General features: G+C 44.9%; 5 protein-coding genes and 1 long non-coding RNA gene across 12 annotated transcripts in view; 3 read left to right on the forward strand and 3 right to left on the reverse strand.

Annotated features, from left to right (window-relative positions):
- LOC109545626 (protein FAM214A) overlaps positions 1 to 9,418 on the reverse strand; it is an 11,520-nt gene extending 2,102 nt beyond the window's left edge. The window contains exons 1-9 of one of the 5 annotated variants that reach the window (XM_019916418.2): positions 9,136 to 9,418; positions 6,461 to 6,507; positions 5,914 to 6,120; positions 5,677 to 5,852; positions 1,117 to 2,145; positions 918 to 1,066; positions 690 to 862; positions 545 to 639; positions 401 to 487 (exon numbers count right to left, since the gene is read on the reverse strand). In XM_019916418.2, the coding sequence (XP_019771977.2) occupies positions 401 to 487; positions 545 to 639; positions 690 to 862; positions 918 to 1,066; positions 1,117 to 2,145; positions 5,677 to 5,852; positions 5,914 to 6,120 (1,916 nt within the window). In that variant the 5' untranslated portion in view covers positions 6,461 to 6,507; positions 9,136 to 9,418. The other 4 variants (XM_019916415.2, XM_019916416.2, XM_048662310.1 and 1 more) reach the window with 4 other exon arrangements.
- Positions 3,999 to 5,176, forward strand: LOC125502865. Its single transcript, XR_007280579.1, has 3 exons — positions 3,999 to 4,448; positions 4,704 to 4,850; positions 4,897 to 5,176. It is a non-coding gene; the product is annotated as an uncharacterized LOC125502865 (long non-coding RNA).
- Positions 9,419 to 9,620: 202 nt separating the features above from the next.
- On the reverse strand, positions 9,621 to 10,052 carry LOC109545666 (translation machinery-associated protein 7 homolog). The gene is made up of 2 exons (XM_019916481.2): positions 9,937 to 10,052; positions 9,621 to 9,876 (listed from the first exon to the last, which is right to left on the reverse strand). The coding sequence occupies exon 2, from the start codon at positions 9,874 to 9,876 to the stop codon at positions 9,682 to 9,684; it is 195 nt and encodes a 64-aa protein (XP_019772040.1). The 5' UTR covers positions 9,937 to 10,052; the 3' UTR covers positions 9,621 to 9,681.
- A 319-nt stretch (positions 10,053 to 10,371) lies between these two features.
- On the forward strand, positions 10,372 to 11,754 carry LOC109545647 (probable cardiolipin synthase (CMP-forming)). The gene is made up of 5 exons (XM_019916454.2): positions 10,372 to 10,855; positions 10,910 to 11,047; positions 11,100 to 11,315; positions 11,368 to 11,528; positions 11,585 to 11,754. Exons 1-5 carry the CDS (start codon positions 10,487 to 10,489, stop codon positions 11,685 to 11,687), a joined length of 987 nt encoding a protein of 328 aa, XP_019772013.1. The 5' UTR covers positions 10,372 to 10,486; the 3' UTR covers positions 11,688 to 11,754.
- LOC109545621 (DNA excision repair protein ERCC-6) lies at positions 11,558 to 15,100 on the reverse strand. Its single transcript, XM_019916407.2, has 3 exons — positions 14,981 to 15,100; positions 14,612 to 14,865; positions 11,558 to 14,552 (listed from the first exon to the last, which is right to left on the reverse strand). The coding sequence occupies exons 2-3, from the start codon at positions 14,636 to 14,638 to the stop codon at positions 11,784 to 11,786; spliced, it is 2,796 nt and encodes a 931-aa protein (XP_019771966.2). The 5' UTR covers positions 14,639 to 14,865; positions 14,981 to 15,100; the 3' UTR covers positions 11,558 to 11,783.
- Positions 15,101 to 15,180: 80 nt separating this feature from the next.
- Positions 15,181 to 16,811, forward strand: part of LOC109545630 (spastin) — a 4,425-nt gene continuing 2,794 nt past the window's right edge. The window contains exons 1-3 of one of the 3 annotated variants that reach the window (XM_019916426.2): positions 15,181 to 15,709; positions 15,763 to 15,933; positions 15,981 to 16,115. In XM_019916426.2, coding sequence (XP_019771985.1) covers positions 15,277 to 15,709; positions 15,763 to 15,933; positions 15,981 to 16,115 — 739 coding nt within the window. In that variant the 5' untranslated portion in view covers positions 15,181 to 15,276. The remainder of the gene's footprint in view (positions 15,710 to 15,762; positions 15,934 to 15,980; positions 16,116 to 16,811) is intronic. The other 2 variants (XM_019916427.2, XM_019916428.2) reach the window with 2 other exon arrangements.

Raw genomic sequence — 16,811 nt, forward strand, 5'->3', positions numbered from 1 at the left:
AATCAAACGGTTTAGCCGCAAACTTCCGTGCCGTATAGCGTGAATAACCCTGTATAATGATACAACATCCAGTGATATTATCCGATGATTCTTTGGTATTTTTTGTTGTTTCATAAAATCACAAAAACTCCATGAGTCTTTAATGTAATATTGACTAATCACCTGTTAGGTCTAATTAATTTTAGAATGCTTTAAAGTGTTGCAATTGTGATGTATTTTAGTGTGTGATATGATGAGGCTGTTGACGAACTGTGGTTGTTTTTAAATTAATGAAATTTTTTTAACTATCTGTTATTTTAGAAAAACTGATGATGGTGGAAAAATAGAGACAATAAATGACTGAAACCCAGGAATAAATTTGATTTGGAATTGAAACAGGCAGGAAAGTATATGCTAATACCTAATGTGAATGACGAATCGCAGCCACTTGGGGGTGAAATCCGCCTCACAGCTGCCCAGGCCGGAGGGCATGTACAGGGTGCGCTGCCTAATAAAAGTCTGAGAATTAGGCGGCATATCGGCGAGATCATAAGGCAGGACGAACATTTTCACTACGGTCCCCAACGGATTGAACAAGGTGACCTGAACAGTGCCCACTTTCGGCACATTGTAGCCCTTCTTGCCCAAGCTGATATGGCCCTGAAACCATCCTTATAACAACAAACAGTCTATCTAGACGCTTTACTCACCAGATACGGTGTGGACAACCTGTCCTGATCGCCCAGAGCGTAAAAGAAGGCAGTAACCGGAACGAAAATATGCTTTGGTACGAACGAACCACTGGCGCCCAGTTCAGCAGTGAACCCATGAACTGTGGAGACCGGCTCCAGCCTGCCATTTAGCACCGACTCCTCAAAAGTCCCTGTAAACGCGCTCAATCAAAGCCAGACCGCTTGGACATGCCCTCGCAAACAAACCTAACAAACTGGTCGGTCGGCCCTTTTGGCGATAGACTGGAGTGAGAACCTTTTTGAGACCCGTGTAGATTTCCGGACTGCAAGGGGAGGCGATGCCTCCTTCGCTCTCGCTCTCCTCGTCCGTGGACAAACTGCTTGAAAACAGCGCACTGAAAAAAATAATTTAATTTGATTTGATTTGATTCCACTCTCAACTTACCTGTTGATGGCCGAGACGGAAGTCAACGAAGAATCAAAATCGAAGCGAGTTTGGCCCTTACGAGCGGGCGCCGGGCTGCTGCACAACGGTAACCCGGTGCGCACATGGAACGCTGCAGGCGTGCTGTTTCCCAAATTCCTGCGGCATTTTGCCTGGTCATGGGCGGCGGGTATATTGGGCTCATTTGTACTCTGTGACTGATCAACCAAAGACTCGTTGCGCTCAAAAGTGATTTTCTTCCGAGCGCCCGACGCCTGTTTTATCAAAACAGGACTATCACAATGGCTGTTGTCTACGTGCATATTTAAATTATTCTTTTGCCTACAGCTAAATGTATCACTTTCGCTCATATCACAATTATATTTATCACACTCACTCAGCGGCCAGGTCTGCGTTTCAGCGCAGCGCACCTTATTGGTGTGGTTGCGTTTGCCGCTGCGCTCTATTGCGTCTAGCAGGAGCTGGCCTTTATCTTGGACAGTTTTGAGATCATTTAAATTATGGCGACGCTCGTGCGGGCGCGTGTGTCTTTCCAAATCCTGTTTCGCCTCTTCGATTTGCTTGCCCAAGTCCAAATAATTCTTTGCATTGTCTGCGGCCTTCGATCGCTTGCCGCCGTACGTTCGGTGCTTGTCCGGATCCTCAATTTCCTCGCAGCAATGCTTTCCTTTCACAGTGCACGAAGTGTGCATTCGATCGTCAACCAGCTCCTTCTTCAGCTCCATAGCGTTGTGCCAGCAGTCCAGGTGCGGCTTGGCGGACAATCGGGGGGCGCTGGAAAATGTGATGCTCAGTGCGGTGCCATTGCCCAGATCGGTACTGGGAAATTCGTGCCTCGAGGCCGTTAGGGAGAACGTGAGTGGGGCCAGCAGCCCCTCGGGGCTCGACAGGCGGTACCGGAAATTGTCGGCGGTTAATGGGGCCGACTTATTTTGCGTCACCAACCATGCGGTTATTTGCGAAAAGTACAACTGGGATCGGATGGCGCTCAGCAGCTGGTTGATGTTGAATGTGATCGCCGATGATCCTCTGCAATAAAACAAAGCCAGATTGACCCAAGTTTTGCGAAGGTACCTCACAAGTGAAGATTCAGCCTGGTTAATCGAACATTTTCGAACAATCGAACAAAAAAGCCTTCTGTGCATTTTGTCGGTTTGTAGATAATCGCCAGTATTCGCGAGTTCAAAAGTCCAAACGCCCCCTGCCGGCTAAAATTATAACTACACGTCAACTAGTAATTTGAACAAGCGTCTAGGTATACGACACTTCTTGTCAATTCTATCGATTGCGGCGTTTGTTATGATTTAAGACGATTTAAGATTAGGTGATTTTTTCCCGGTATTTTGTTGTAACCGTGAACTCTTTGGATTTTATTAATATAGTGTTGGACTTATAGTTTGATTTAGAACAACTTAACGATGTGTTTTTTAACGTTACTCTAAATATTATCTACACCAAATGGGGCGTTTTAATAATAAAAATGTATTATTGAGCAAATAGATAGTTGGCTTAAGTTATTTTCCTATGTGCAATGTGCAAATTTAATTAAAACAAATATCAACGATTTTTTAATTTTAAAGTAACAGAAAAAATTTAATTACTATTGTAAGAGTCAAGAAATATTAAGCAAAAGAATTGCTGGTATCTTCTGTATCCATTTACTTTTTGTTTAACATGTCACACTAAGCAACACATGAAACTAATTGCCTTTTTACACTATTCCAAGAAAAGTGGAATACCAACAACGTAGTTCGACTTTTTAGTAGGTAGTACTATGTGAATTAATTTCATTAATCAGGCGTATAAAATACTAGGATTTGTAATCAGAAATTTTAAATATTTTAACAATAAAATATTTTTTTATTACATTTAATGTCATAAGCACTCTTACTTGTTATTGCCACGTGGGTGATGTTTATTATAAGATTCACCGATAAATAAATCTATGGAATGTATTTACTAATTTGAAAACTATCCATATAAATGTATCGATGTATGTAAGGATATTTAATATACTGTCAAATATACAATAAACCAAACTTTTTAGGAGATTTATTTAATGGTTTAAGTTGCTTATACTTAAATACTACGAATACAAAATCTAAAACCTACTTAAGTTGATCAGAATAAATCATTTGTAAATTGTTATAAATTAAGAAATACTCATAATTATCACCGTCTTTCTTTGGGCTAATATAGAGGCAATGCTATTATTTTTGTTCCAACCAATTCAAACAATCCCTCATAAAAAATTAAAAATTACTAGCCAAGAGCGTATAAAATTTACCTATGAATTTCTGTACGATACTATTTGTTTGTCATTTTTATCTAGAGCTTAAATAAAGTTCGAACTGCACGAGAGAATGAAAAAAAAAATGATTAGCGGACTCGCGGTTGTTTATCTCGACAAATTATAAAATAATTATCATCAAACAATAAAGAAAACCACCTAACCTTAAATCGTCTTAACTCATTTGTAGAACTTGTCAACGATACGTTCGATAACAACAAACCGGTAGGCTTATTTGATTGGGTCGAATCGCCACAATTGATAGAAGTGACAGGACGTGCCGTATACCTAGACGCTTGTGTAATTTGACACTTGTTTTGTTGACATTGGCGTTTGTGATTTGTTTCTTTCCAATCAACGTTGGCAAGATGTTAAAGAAATCGAAGCCGATCGAAGTTTGTAAGTTGTTTTATGTTATACAGGGTGAGTTTTTTTCGATGACCAGTACAGGGATCTACGAGCAGTTACGAAGAAGGTCACGGTCATGGACTATTATTTGTTGCCATGGAAACAATGCTAAAAATGCTTAAAAACTCAAATTTGTGTCATATGTCAAAAATGACAGTTATTTTGCAGAAATACATTATGCCATTTTGTTTGGAATTCAATTTCGTACAAGTCTTCTATTTAGTGTTTTCCTGCCAAATTAATAGAGAGTTATTGGTCGGCCAATACGTCCATGCAGTATTATAGTTTGCGCTATTTTGACACAAACGCCTGCGCAAATCAGTCTAAAAAATAAGTACTGCAAAATTAAAGTACTGTTCTGTAGTATTTGAGCCCCGATACTGCACGTTTTATTTTTTACACATGTAAACATTACGTTTAACTACGTATAAAATTTTGTATTACTTATACAATTGGTTCAAAATGCCACATTTTTGCAGTGTCGCTAAATGATCAATACGTGCTGAACGAGATACGGTTTCTTTTTTTCGATTTAACGAGACAAATAGAGGAGAGAGGGTGGCTTTAAAACGGGTGCCTCTAAGTGAAATCTATATGAGAAATGATTGTATTTGCTTAGGACATTTCATAACTGGTGCAAAAATCAAGGTTTTGGACGATTGATATGAAACTTTCAGCATTTGTCCACTCAAGTATCGCCTAACGATGGTGGAAATTTCAAGTGGTTACTTACATTAGTTTGGAAGATGCGAATTTTTAAATGAGGAATCGCAGTTTTGTAAAAACTTGCACTTTCATGTCCATATTTTCTGGGCCGGCAAAAATCAAGGTTTTGGACGATTGATATGAAACTTTCAGCATTTTTGCTACTGTTTATGTTTGATTGAAGGAAAACCAGCTGCCTTGGAAGAGAAAACTAATCCAGATGTGTTGCCCAACGAAAATTTAAGAAACATTTGTAGTCTCTAACCAGGTCAATCTGCCTGCCTACTCCCTATTTAAAAGGTTTTTAAAAAGAGCTAGAATGAAGCCAGAGGTTGGTTGGTATAACATTAAAAGCCATAATGTAATGCTGTTTTTAGGTTCGAGCTGAAGTGGTTTCTGCATGGTGCACAAGAATTTGACAGTGTTTCACAATTTATTGAAGAAATTTGAGCAAAGCAGATTTATGGAAGCTGTGTTAGTGAGTCAGTTCAAACTGATGTACCTAACTGAAGAATATTCAAGTCGTGTTTTTCAGAATTTAGATTTTCGCATTTAAAACGCAAAATGATTAATAATAAATTGTGTAAGGTTAGGTTACACAATAACACATGTTTAATACTGAAAGCAGTGAACTAGACATTCCAATAACTATCATTTCGTTACAGAAATAACGCAAATGCAGTATTAAAATAAGGAATAACATTAGTACTGCATGACAGTATTTAGCATGTCCAATAACTCTCTATTATCAACGGAAGTAGGAGTAATTTAAAAATTTACCATAATTAAGTTTTTCCGAAATCTCTTCTAACTTTTGAAAAATAAAATTGTTTTCGAGTAGAGCCTTCAAAACTACAATTCTTTGTCCATTTAACCTTTTTCGTAACTGCTAAAGATGCGAAAATCCCTGTACCCATCATCGACAAAAACTCACTGTACCTGTACCCTGTAGATGTCATCAAGTCCGATAAGTAAACACGTCTGACAAGTCTCAACTGTCGCTCGACAACGAGTAATTTGACGTTTTGCAGCAATAACCGGCGAGTTGTCACTTGTAGGCCTGCCAGTTTGACAACTGTCGCATGGGGCAGTAAACAAATAGGCCTACTATACTGCGAACAACGCAACCCGTACATACATCGTTTACGCGTTTTTACCTGTTAGGACCAGCGGAGAAGTGCCATTGTTCCAGTAAAACGGTGTTGGCCAAATGGTCAGCGTCCAGTTTCCCCAGCGGTTTGCAGGTGCAGGTGAACAGAACCTCGATGCAAAACGGCCCACCCTGTTTGAACACGTTGAGGATGATGTCGCGGTTCCTCTGGAACCTTTCGCACTGCAACAGAAGCCCGCTGAACCCTCTTAAACTGACATCTGAAAGGGCCTGGACCACTCACCAGAAGATTGGCGTCGTCGCACTGATGATTCCGATTGGTGCCAGTCAACAGGTTGCAGTGCGGCCCTTCGTGGAAGTCTTTCGCTTTCGGATTGGCCGCGTCCGGTCCTGGAATCCGACCCTCGGTCACCAAAGTGGCGACCGCCACCAAGAGATCGCCCTCATCCAAACAGCTATTCGACTCCGGATCCAGATTAAAACTATGCATCTGAAAGGGAAGTTAGAAGCGTGATTTTTCGAGCTTTTTTGAAGCGGTTTCAACCAGAACGTGCGATCGCCGCTTTGCCCGGTCTAAGAAGTGAAAGTGGGCTTGCGGCCCGGGAAAGAAGCACAAAGCAAGTTCAGATTTGGCCACTTAAAAGTATACCAGCCGTAACGGTACACGATGATGAATCAGTTTCGTGTGCCGGTGCTATTGGGAAATGTAGGAAGCGAACGCAGTGGCCAATCAGGGTAGAGTGCGATTAGCTAACTAGGTAGAAAACGCTGGCGTTGCCTGTTCAAACTAAATATCCTGGTTGAAACCGACAGTGCGGTCTGGTACCTACCCTATAAGATCCTTTCCATTACCCAAGCGATTAGCAGCAATCAAAATCTGCAACAAAGAAATACCGGATTAATCGCGACACATGGCGGATGCGCCCCAATTCAGGTCACCTCGGAGTTGACCCAATTTACTTTGCACAAGTGTGGCCAAGCAGCTGACTATGGAAGGGACGTCGATACTGACGAAAGCTGGCATTGCTGCGGAAAACAGCTGACTCGCTCTATCAGCTGAGTCTATGCAACAAAGGCCACGCTGCCTTATGAGTGTGGGCGTCCCACCTGCCCACAAACCTTGACAAGTTGGCCGGATTTGGCATTGTAAGGCTTATCTTATCGCAGGACGACAATTAGCTAATAGCGGAAAGTTCGATCTTTCGTGCTTTCAATTGCGTAGTTTAATTAACCGAATGTGCAGCGACAGCGGAATAGTCACTTTCTTCTAATCGGTGTAATCTGGACAATGTAGGACTGCATGTCGATGGTTGCCACTTCTACCTGACAACGACTACAATTCTTATTGATTTTCTGCTCAATTCGCACGCTGACTAACATTGCCTAAACCCACAAAGGGAAAAAGGAAAACTGGCAAATTTCGCTCTCAATATCAGCAGCCACGAACGTCGATGGCGATTGAACGCCAGTGAAGCTCCCAACACAACGACGTTCTGACTTTTAGACAAAGCGCTTAAAACTGATTGGTTGAAGGTTGAATGGTCTATTCGAACTTTCACTCAAATTACAGACAATTGCCCAGCTTGGAGCATTTCGGCGTTCAAGCCTTCGACACTAAACTGTCTATTAAGCGTTGTTCATACGTCCACCATTCGTTTCAAGTAATCTTTTATGAGAATGAGCAATTTGCGATTTTCAACAACAGAATCACGTAAAACTGACGAACAAAGCATAACAGTCCTGAAATTTTCAACGCAGCAAGTGAGTTTAGAAAGTATGTCAACTTCGACCCAAAACCAACAGCAGAACCTCGAGTGCTGAGGAAAAGAACGCCGATGGTGTTAAGTTGGCTGGTTTCGGTCACTTCCATCGACGTTCTGACGTTTAGACAACGTTGGGCTGATGCGATTTTACGGCAAATAAGCAGCCGAAAGTTTGTCGACACCAAACAGATGGTTTTCCGCGTTTTCTCGGCTGTCCAAAAATGGACGGCCGCATGTAACAGTGCGTGGGTTCTCCTGCGACGCTCATTTTCAATCAAGGATTTCTAGGCCAACAGCACACGTGTGTGCCACTTTGCAGCATCTTTGCCTGTCGCTGCTGTTATCATTTTACGCGTTTTGTTGTCCTGGCTGCGACTGATCCGCGCACTTTAATCCGAGCTGGATAAGTCGAGTTTTACGTTGAAAGTGCGCAGCAAGTGGGTCCAACACCTTGTAAACATGTGGCGAGACCCTGAATACTGAATAAGAAAACATCAATATTTGGCTTTTGTTATCGGCAATGTGGTGCGTAGCTGGAACCCTGCAGGTCATCCGCCAACCCAACCATCCAGCTGGAATCGCTCAAATCGGTGCCAAGTGGACATATTTAGACCGTTTCATTTCCACATACTCCAGAAATAATCGCCGAACAAAAGGGTCGGAAAAAAATTGCCAAGTCTCCACCTACAAGTTCAACGCACTTAGGAAAAAATCAGTTAATAATAGAGCGACGAGTGTGAAACAATTGCGATGGCTTTGGGGGGACAATGTCGCGTGCCTGGGGGGCTGACAGCTCCTGCGAGCAGAAATGCGACGCAATAAGTTTTTTCAGCCGGCTTGGCCGAAACCGCTGGCAGGTCATCAGACTCGCCACAACCCAGAAGTTCAGCGACCAGACAGTCTTGGGTTGAGGGATAAAAGTCGCGACGCCTGGGGCAACAACCCTGTATCAGGAGCGGAGCATTCAACTCATGTTGGGGGACGATATTTGTCGAGATTGGGGAGAAATGAGGAAACTTGCACAAGTTATTCCTACAGGGTGATTGGCGACAGTCTATCCATTCGGCTCGTTTAGAAAGGCAAGCACGGTTTAACCCAGAACAAGAAATCACTAAATATTGGAAACCCTCCAACAATGTTCATTACTCCAATGGAAAAAATCTCCGGCCGATTAGTCGACACGTGCATAGTAGGCCCATATTCAGCAAACTGCGCGACGAATGACAGACCTATAAGCGGACAAAAATCCGTAGTACTCAACAGCAGATCAATGCCTGAGGCGCCCTGAAAGCATTCAAGGAGCATCTGAATTGTCCAACATAGGTATATGGTTAAAACCAGCGACAAATCGAAAAATTTACGCTCAAAAACAGACGGTTTGCGCACAATCCTAGACCAACATGTGCTCGATTAGACGATTTTTCAGAAAAATACGCTCCCACAATCCGGAAATGTCATGAAAGGCAGCCTCAATCAAACCAGTGCAGCCCCACTAATTGAACCCCTCATTCAGCTACTCTCAGATAATTACCCTGTGGTTGTTCGAAGGGGGCCGATAAGGCTGCAATCTGGTGCAACAGTATTGATTGTCGCTCGACAACAATTAAGCGCAATTAGCGCTGCCCAAAGCCCCCAGTGGCTCTGTTAATAACACGACGAGTGGCAGGCCAGACAAAATGGCATCCATATTGCGACTATCAACAAGCAGAACAGGTTTGAAAGTATCAAAGCAATGGACTCACCTAAGTGGTGTCAGGATTAGGGCTCCAACTCGAACGGATGCTATATAACTGCACTATTATCAGAGGCTCTTGTCGTACTTCTATCCATGCTGGTTACGTGATGTACGTGTGTGTGAACAAAGCGCAGCACAAGGATCCACTGGAGCACGCGAGACCACAAACATTCACCTACGAATCTCATTTAAAACTGGCCGTGTCAGCTGTTTGTCAAACTCAGCACGCAGGAAGTCCGAAGTGGTGGGGACACTTGGCTGGTGGTCGCAGCGATGCCAAGTGTACTGAGCGACTGAGAACTACCAGTGACCAGTGGTAATCCCAGTCTAGAATTAAAACAAAAATTCTCTTTTAATTAAAACTGAAAATTGCTGCAGTACAGCCAAAGGCCTTAAAATTATTTTGTTTAATTGACTGTCCTTTTCTCCCCCAGTCTCTAGACAAGGAGGGCAATAGCCATGGGGAATGAGTGGATAAAGCAAATCAATTCGTTCAGTTAGCACGAGGACATTTATTACCAATAAGCATAATCAAACATTACAAAAAGTGCACCTATTTTTTGCCGGATTTCTTGATGCCGCCACTCACCAGCGGCCCCTTTTGCGACGCCTTGGCCTTCGCCTCCTGCAAAGCCTTTTGCTGCTCCTTTAGCTTCTGTTTCTGCGCCACATCGTCATCGTCCAGTTCGCGCTGGTCTTTCTTCGGCTGTTTTAAGGGCTTTTTCTTACCACCTTCTCGTCCAGACATCTGAAAAGTTTTGAAATAAAACAACACGTGACAACCTCAAAATGCTGATTTTAACCCTACTATTGGAAAACTGTTAGAGGGTCAGAAATACTAATAAAAACTGGATTCTGCTTGAACAGGACTTCTTTTGGCTGAATAATTCCACAAATCGCAGTTGCCCCTGCTGCCCAATTAGCACATTTGCGTGTGGAAAATCCAACCTAATATCACTAATAACATTCTATTTACCTTGAATCGTACACGATAAAGCGTCAATTAGTTGCTGATGCTCCGCCTTGAGAACTTTCACCAGAGACAAGACTTGCCTCTGCTTTCACTTAAAAAAGGGCTTTGAGTTTTCAGTCGCCACTACGTTGTTAGTTCACTGGCAAATAGTGAGGTTAACTACACCTGCTCGCTCAGAACCAACAGCGTTGCTGCGAACGACACATACAACAGCACGAGTCAGATTCACCAGCACACAAAAAAGCGTGCGATTCCCGATAAAAACCCTCAAGCGGCATCGCCGCTTACAACATTGACATCTCTAGGCCCGCAGAGAGGAAGTCCTGGGCCCCTAACCTTGAAACCTAAATACAATGTTTCCGTTTACCCACTGGGAAAGTAGGATATGAATCTATTCAAACGCCCGGCGGCACTGTTGAGCTGTTTTCCTACAAGGCATCCACCCAGACTGTCGGACAATGTTTACAAACAGTGCCCTTTGGATATAATCCGGGAGCTCTACAGGCCGCTGATTGCTGTAGACGTTTTCCTGAAAAATCTACATTTGCGGCGCTACAGACTATACAGCACCAGCTCGAAGGATGCGGCCGCCAAATTCAACAAGCGCAAAGACGAGCTGAAGGCGTACGTCGACTACAAAAAGGAGAAATTGCGCGACACTGAGCTAAGGATCAAGGAGCGCGGAAATGTGCTGTTGCAAGACCTCAAAGACACCAAAACGAAAGTGCGGGAGCGGGTGGAGGAGATAGTGGTGGCAAGTACAGAATACGCACTTTATTCTGCAAGCTGCTAAAGTTTGCGGTTTCAGAAGGAGAACATCTACACGATTCCAAACCTGTTGTGTATCACTCGAATGGCGGCCTCGCCTTATTTGGGGCTTCTAATCGTGCACGGCGACTTTGACTGGGCCCTGGGAGTCCTGGGCTTTGCCGCTGTAACGGACCTGGTAAAAAAGAGCGGCGTTAACCTGCAGACTGGGCTCAGTGGTTTGTTTCTAGCTAGATGGGTGGATAGCCAGGACTTGGGCCTCCCAGTCATCGAAAATGGGCAGCTTTCTCGACCCCATGGCCGATAAGATACTGATTGCCACGTTGTTTCTCACCCTCACCTATGCGGATCTCATCCCTTTCCTACTAACAGGCCTGATTATCACTCGGGACGTCCTGCTAGTGATTGCTGGATTTATTATCCGTTACAAGTCTCTACCGCCCCCTGTAAGTGAGGTGACTCAGTTAAATGAGTGTTGGGTCATGCAGGTGATTTCAGAGGACGTTCCTGCGGTATTTTGATGCCACTCACGCCACTGCCCAACTAGAGCCGACCTTTATTAGTAAAGTAAATACTGCAGTTCAGTTGCTGCTGGTGGGCACCACCCTGGCAGCCCCGGTTTTCGATTTCGTTAACCATCCAGCCCTTCAGGGACTGTGGTAAGACATGAAGCCACTTAAAGGCGTAATTTTATCACTTTGTTTATTCTCTACAGGTATGTTACTGCTGGCACAACAGTCGCAGCTGCTCTGAGTTACATCTTATCGAAAAACACTTATAAAATATTAACCAAAGCGCCACAGCCCAGATCTAAATAGGCGCCGACGGCAGTACAAATGCGCTGTGAGATTTTTGTATAAACTAATAATCCGTTATCACAAAGAATTCGAGGGGGTTTCCAAAAAGATCCACTCCTACCACTTCCACTCCTTCAAGCGCCGCGACTTTTTGAGGGCATCCAATGCCTGAACGGCCTTTTCATCAGCGTGGCTGCGCACTTTCAAGCTTTGCTGTCTTTGGCCGCCCCTCAGCACTGACTCATGCTCCAGGGCAGCAGCGACGCCCTTTTTGGAGAAAAGGTGCTCCAAAATGTAGTCACCCTTGCTGGGTTTATGACGCTTAGGCGGCGCTTTTGTCTCCCGTTTCACCAGGCCTTTAACCAGCTGGCCGTCGATTTTTCCTGAAGTGTCCGGGGACATCGAGCACCGCCGTTTTCTGCCTTTGGCTTTCAAAGCCTTCAACTCGGAGGGGCGGATTTGCTTGGTGGTGATCTTGCGGTAGAGGGCGGCCGATTTGGAGCTTCGCTCTAACGCCTCCTCGAAGCTGCCCCCGGCCACGTCCCCGTCCAGGGTGTTTTTGTCTTCATCCTCCCGTACGGCGGTTTTGAGTCGGTTGAATTCCACCAGCTCTTGCGCGGTGAGATGCTTGAGTTTCGCTTTCTCTTGCAGCTTCTGCTGGCGCTCCTCCTCCAGCTCCAGCCGATATGCGTCTATCGCCGGCTCCTTGGTGAGACTCTGGGAGATCTTGCGCGCCAGCGCCCTCATAGCGCGCACCTTCTCCGATTCATCTACATCAGGCGTTTCGTTCCGCTTAATCTTCTCCATGATTTTCACTCGAGACTCCCGGAAAATGTTGGCAGTTTCAATGCTGGCCTTGGGTGATTCCGGCAGGGAGAACAGGTCGAAAAGATCGGAGGACTTGAAGAATTTGTTTGTCGTCGGGTCAATCAGCACCTTGTTGCTGAGCAGCTGCTTCCAAACCTGCCTTTGATACATTTTCTCCTCTACAGTGCCCGCGCACAGCAGCCGGTAGATAGTTACCGGTCTGTCTTGGCCGATTCTCCAGGCGCGTTCCCGGGCTTGGCTGTCCGTGGCAGGGTTCCAGTCGGGGTCGTAGATAATCACCCGGTTGGCCCCCGTCAGGTTCACTCCCAGCCCCCCCACACGGGTAGTAAGCAGGAACACCTGGTAGCTCACATCCTGGTTGAAGGTGTCGATCAGACCCTGCCTGGAGCCCACGCTAGTCGCGCCATCCATCTTCAGGTACTTGTAGCCATGCTGCTGAAGACAGGCCTCGAAAATGCGCAGCATTATCCGCCCCTGGGAGAACAGCAGCGTTCTATGGCCTTGTTTTCGCCAAATCTTTAGCAGCGCTGACACCACCACCATCTTCCCCGAATTTTTGTAATTGCCGAAGTTTTCCTCCGGAGCGACGTCGTCGCCCTCATCGTGTATGAACAGATCGGGGTGATTGCAGATTTTCCTCAGCGCGGTGATTGCCATCAGCAGGTGGCCCTTCATAAAGTTCTCGCTCCGCCAGCGCTTCGCTCCGCGCCCCAGAATGTTGTTGACATGCTCGCTCATCAAGTAGTCCTTGTATATATCGCGCTGCTGCTCTGTTAGTGAGCAGAACAGCACCTGCTCGCTCTTGTGAGGCAACTGGATGTGGTCCTTGACGTCGGTTTTCATGCGGCGCAGCAGAAACGGAGAAATTACGTTCTTCAGGGTGGAGGCCACTGAAAGCGCAGTGGCTTCCTGCATGGGGCTGGCGTTCGCAAAGCCCCCTTGCAATATGGGGTTGGCAAAGTGCTCGGTGAAAACCGCCAAGTTCCCCAACATGCCCGGATTCGTGAAATCAAACAAGCTCCAAAGCTCCGTCAAGTTGTTCTGCATCGGACTGCCAGTGAGCATGATTCTGTGCGGGGTTCTCAACTCTTTCACCGCGACTGTCACTTTAGCTGACGGGTTCCGGATTATGTGGCCCTCATCCAGCACCAGATAGTGCCAACTGTGCTCGCAAAGGTTCCCCTTGTACTTTAAAACAGCTGCATATGTAGTGATTAGAATAGCCTTATTGCGGTTCCCTTCGGCTATCAGTTTGGCCTTTTGCCCCTGATGGGTCCCGGACTGATGAAGCACCACCACTCGAAACTCCGGCGACCATTCGTGGAAATGCTTGACCCATTGGTGAATCACGGTGGCCGGGCAGACGATTATAGTGGGCCCCAGTCCTACGTATTTACAGTGGTTTGATATGGGCCGGCTGTATTGCAGGGCGTGGAAAAAGGCGATGATCTGCACAGTTTTGCCCAGCCCCATTTCATCGCCCAACAGGCCACCGCTGGACCTTTGATGAAGCTCCCACAGCCAGTAGACGCCCTCTTTCTGGTACTCGTAGAGCTTGTTCCAAGCGTCTTTGGGCGCTTTGAGTCCCCCTTTTAGCTTCTTGTAGTCCTTGCCTTCACTAGGGCCTACGGCCTGCAGCTCCTGCTCCAGCCGTGTGTAGTACTGTTCCAGGCGCGCTTGATAATTTTCCTCCAGGGCATCATCAGTGACTTTTAAGGTTGCGGCAGGTTTTCTCTTGCTGGCCGTTTTTAGACGCCCTTTTTTTCGCCTAGTTGGTTGACGCTCTGCCAGTTCGGCGTCACTAGGAATATAATCGCTTCCCGAGTCGTCATCAGGCTCTGGACTGTTCGGATCAGGCTCTAGACTGTTCGACTCATGCTCTGAACTGTTAGGCTCATGCTCCTCAGGGGAGGCTTTCTTAAGGTCAAAAATGACCGGGGGCTGTTTGTCTCTGGCTTCTTCTGCAAGTATTTCGAGCTCCTTCAAAGCCTGCTGTTCCAGCACTTCCTGGCTGGTGCTCCATAGCTGAATGCCCTCAGATATCAGGCTTTGGATCTCCTAGAATGGTGTGATTGAATCGCACTGGGCTTTAGTCGGGGAATTATGAGGAAACTTACTTGATTTGCCACGCCACTGAAATCCATATCTTGCACAGTTTCAAAAAGTTAATTTCCTAATGAAATTTTACCTTTAATTTGAGCAATTTACTGTAAAAGTGTTGTTTGAATTCAAGTGCAGGTTGTGTTTTGACGTTTTTGTTCTAAGCTTGAAGGACAGGGTGAAATGAGCGCAACTAGAGTTGTGTAGGAAGGACGAACGAAATTGGGCGCAGTCAGGTTTTGGAAATCAGCTCTTTACTACGGAAAGATTGCTACGAAATTTTGAAAAAAACCATTCGTAAATATTGCTACGTCTTTTAAATGACCTTGTATATAATGTCCGGTTTTATGCAAAATAGCAGTAAAATTTGGTAATTTTACACTCACCATAGATAACATTTTTATTGACAACTTTTCTCAATGGTGTTTGTGACAAAAATGCGGTTTTCGACCACTTTTCAGTCGTTTTTTCGTACATCGAAATCGAAATGTACACTTCGATAAGAAAATAGAGGAGATGCCATGATGTCAAATCGTTGTCAGATAAATCGGGGACATTTTCCGCTGTCATATATGAACTGGGGGACCAAGTCGGAGTAGCACGCAAATGAAAAGCGATTTTCCCTGTCATGGGGTGGAAAACGGGGGTAAATCGTTAAGGTGTCAAATGGCATGGTCTCCGAATGGTCCGGAAAGGTCAGAGTGGCAAATCCCCCAGTAAAAAATTGCGAAAAACCGATCCGGATGCTTCACATAATGTGATGTTTACATCACAACCGCGTTGTTCGGTTCACAAGCGAAATCTGTACATTGTGTCGTTTCCCGTCATATTCCTGTTTACCATTTTGCGCTCATTGTTGTACCAGATTTTCGTCATCCTGCGTTTTATCTATTGTCGCTCCACGAACTACTTGGTCCGCAGTCGTAATGAGCCAGCAGGCACCGACCAGACCGAGACCAGCAGTTGCATTTTAGTTGAAGAAGGCACGGAAATGGCACAGGTGAGAAGCACGGGGCCCGGCCCCGGGGACCCCCTTTTGGCCAAGCAGAAGCACCATCATCGGCGGGCCTTCGAGTACATTTCTAAGGCCCTGAAAATCGATGAGGAGAACGAAGGTGAGCGACCATTTCAGCCCAAATTAGCCACCACCTCAACAATACGTTTTAAGGTCAAAAGGATTTGGCAATTGATCTGTACCGAAAGGGGATCACGGAATTGGAATTGGGGATCGCCGTTCAATGCTGGGGCGGCCGTGGGGAAGTGTGGGAGCGCGCCCAACGGCTACACGAAAAAATGAAAACTAACCTATCGATGGCAAAGGATCGACTGCAGTTTTTAGGTAAATTGCCACTCAACTTGGCTCTAACTGGGTTAGTTTTCCGGCAGTTCACTTTTTCAGTTGCTCTGTATTTATAGACAACATGGACAATCTTCAGCAACTACAAATGAAGACTGATCATAACGACACTCCTAAGTTTAGCAATATTCCCACTCCTAAAGTATTTGTTCATAGGCCCCCAGGTATTTTGTTTAGTTTATTTTTTCATTTGTCTTGTTTGCTTGATTGCTTAACAATGCGGGTGCTTGTCTAACCTTATTTATGCTCTAATTGCCACTGTCGTTTCGTGCCTTTTTGTTGGAAAATTATCTATGTCCTCCATCTGGTCTAGAAATGAATGCAACAATGCTTGGTCAAAAAGCAAATTGAACTGCAGCAACCACAATCCTAAATGGTTCTTTAAAACCACTATTTCTGTTGCGTTCATTCCCAGACAACTACAGTGTGATTCAAAACAAGGGCGGATCCAGGGGGGGGGGGGKCATGATTCATGACCCCCCATTCAATTCATCAGAAAAAAGCAGCGTCATGTTCAAGTGGATTTTGCAACTAAAAAAAAACCACACAAATCTAAAACTTCCTGAATTCAAGCATTTTTTGAGAAAACTGCCAACATTTCCTTATCGATGGTTCACTTTCTAAAAAGGCCATTTATTTCTCTCTAGAATGATGTACAAATGAGCGTTCTTGCTCATTTTGCATCCGAGATATGAGCAAAAACGGGACGGAAAACATTAAATTTTGGCATTATCTTGAACCTAAGTGTTTGATATTCAAATTTCGCTTTCTGTGTCAAAACTACTCGAATTTCCTCACTAACGTTGTTACGACTGAATCGACTTTTCAATTCTCTATCCAACGATGCCAAAACGAATTCT

The sequence above is a fragment of the Dendroctonus ponderosae genome, unplaced genomic scaffold (genome assembly GCF_020466585.1).
Source record: "Dendroctonus ponderosae isolate FM_Combo_2020 unplaced genomic scaffold, Dpon_F_20191213v2 Dpon_F_20191213_10, whole genome shotgun sequence".
NCBI classification, from domain to species: Eukaryota; Metazoa; Arthropoda; class Insecta; order Coleoptera; family Curculionidae; genus Dendroctonus; species Dendroctonus ponderosae.

Coding starts and splice junctions, on each gene's coding strand:
- LOC109545666 (XM_019916481.2), bottom strand. CDS start 9,876: ATGTCTGGACGAGAAGGTGGTAAGAAAAAGCCCTTAAAACAGCCGAAG.
- LOC109545647 (XM_019916454.2), top strand. CDS start 10,487: ATGAATCTATTCAAACGCCCGGCGGCACTGTTGAGCTGTTTTCCTACA. Junction 10,856..10,909: donor GGGTGGAGGAGATAGTGGTG/GCAAGTACAGAA, acceptor TTGCGGTTTCAG/AAGGAGAACATCTACACGAT. Junction 11,048..11,099: donor TTGCCGCTGTAACGGACCTG/GTAAAAAAGAGC, acceptor GTTTGTTTCTAG/CTAGATGGGTGGATAGCCAG.
- LOC109545621 (XM_019916407.2), bottom strand. CDS start 14,638: ATGGATTTCAGTGGCGTGGCAAATCAA. Junction 14,553..14,611: donor TCAGTGGCGTGGCAAATCAA/GTAAGTTTCCTC, acceptor ACACCATTCTAG/GAGATCCAAAGCCTGATATC.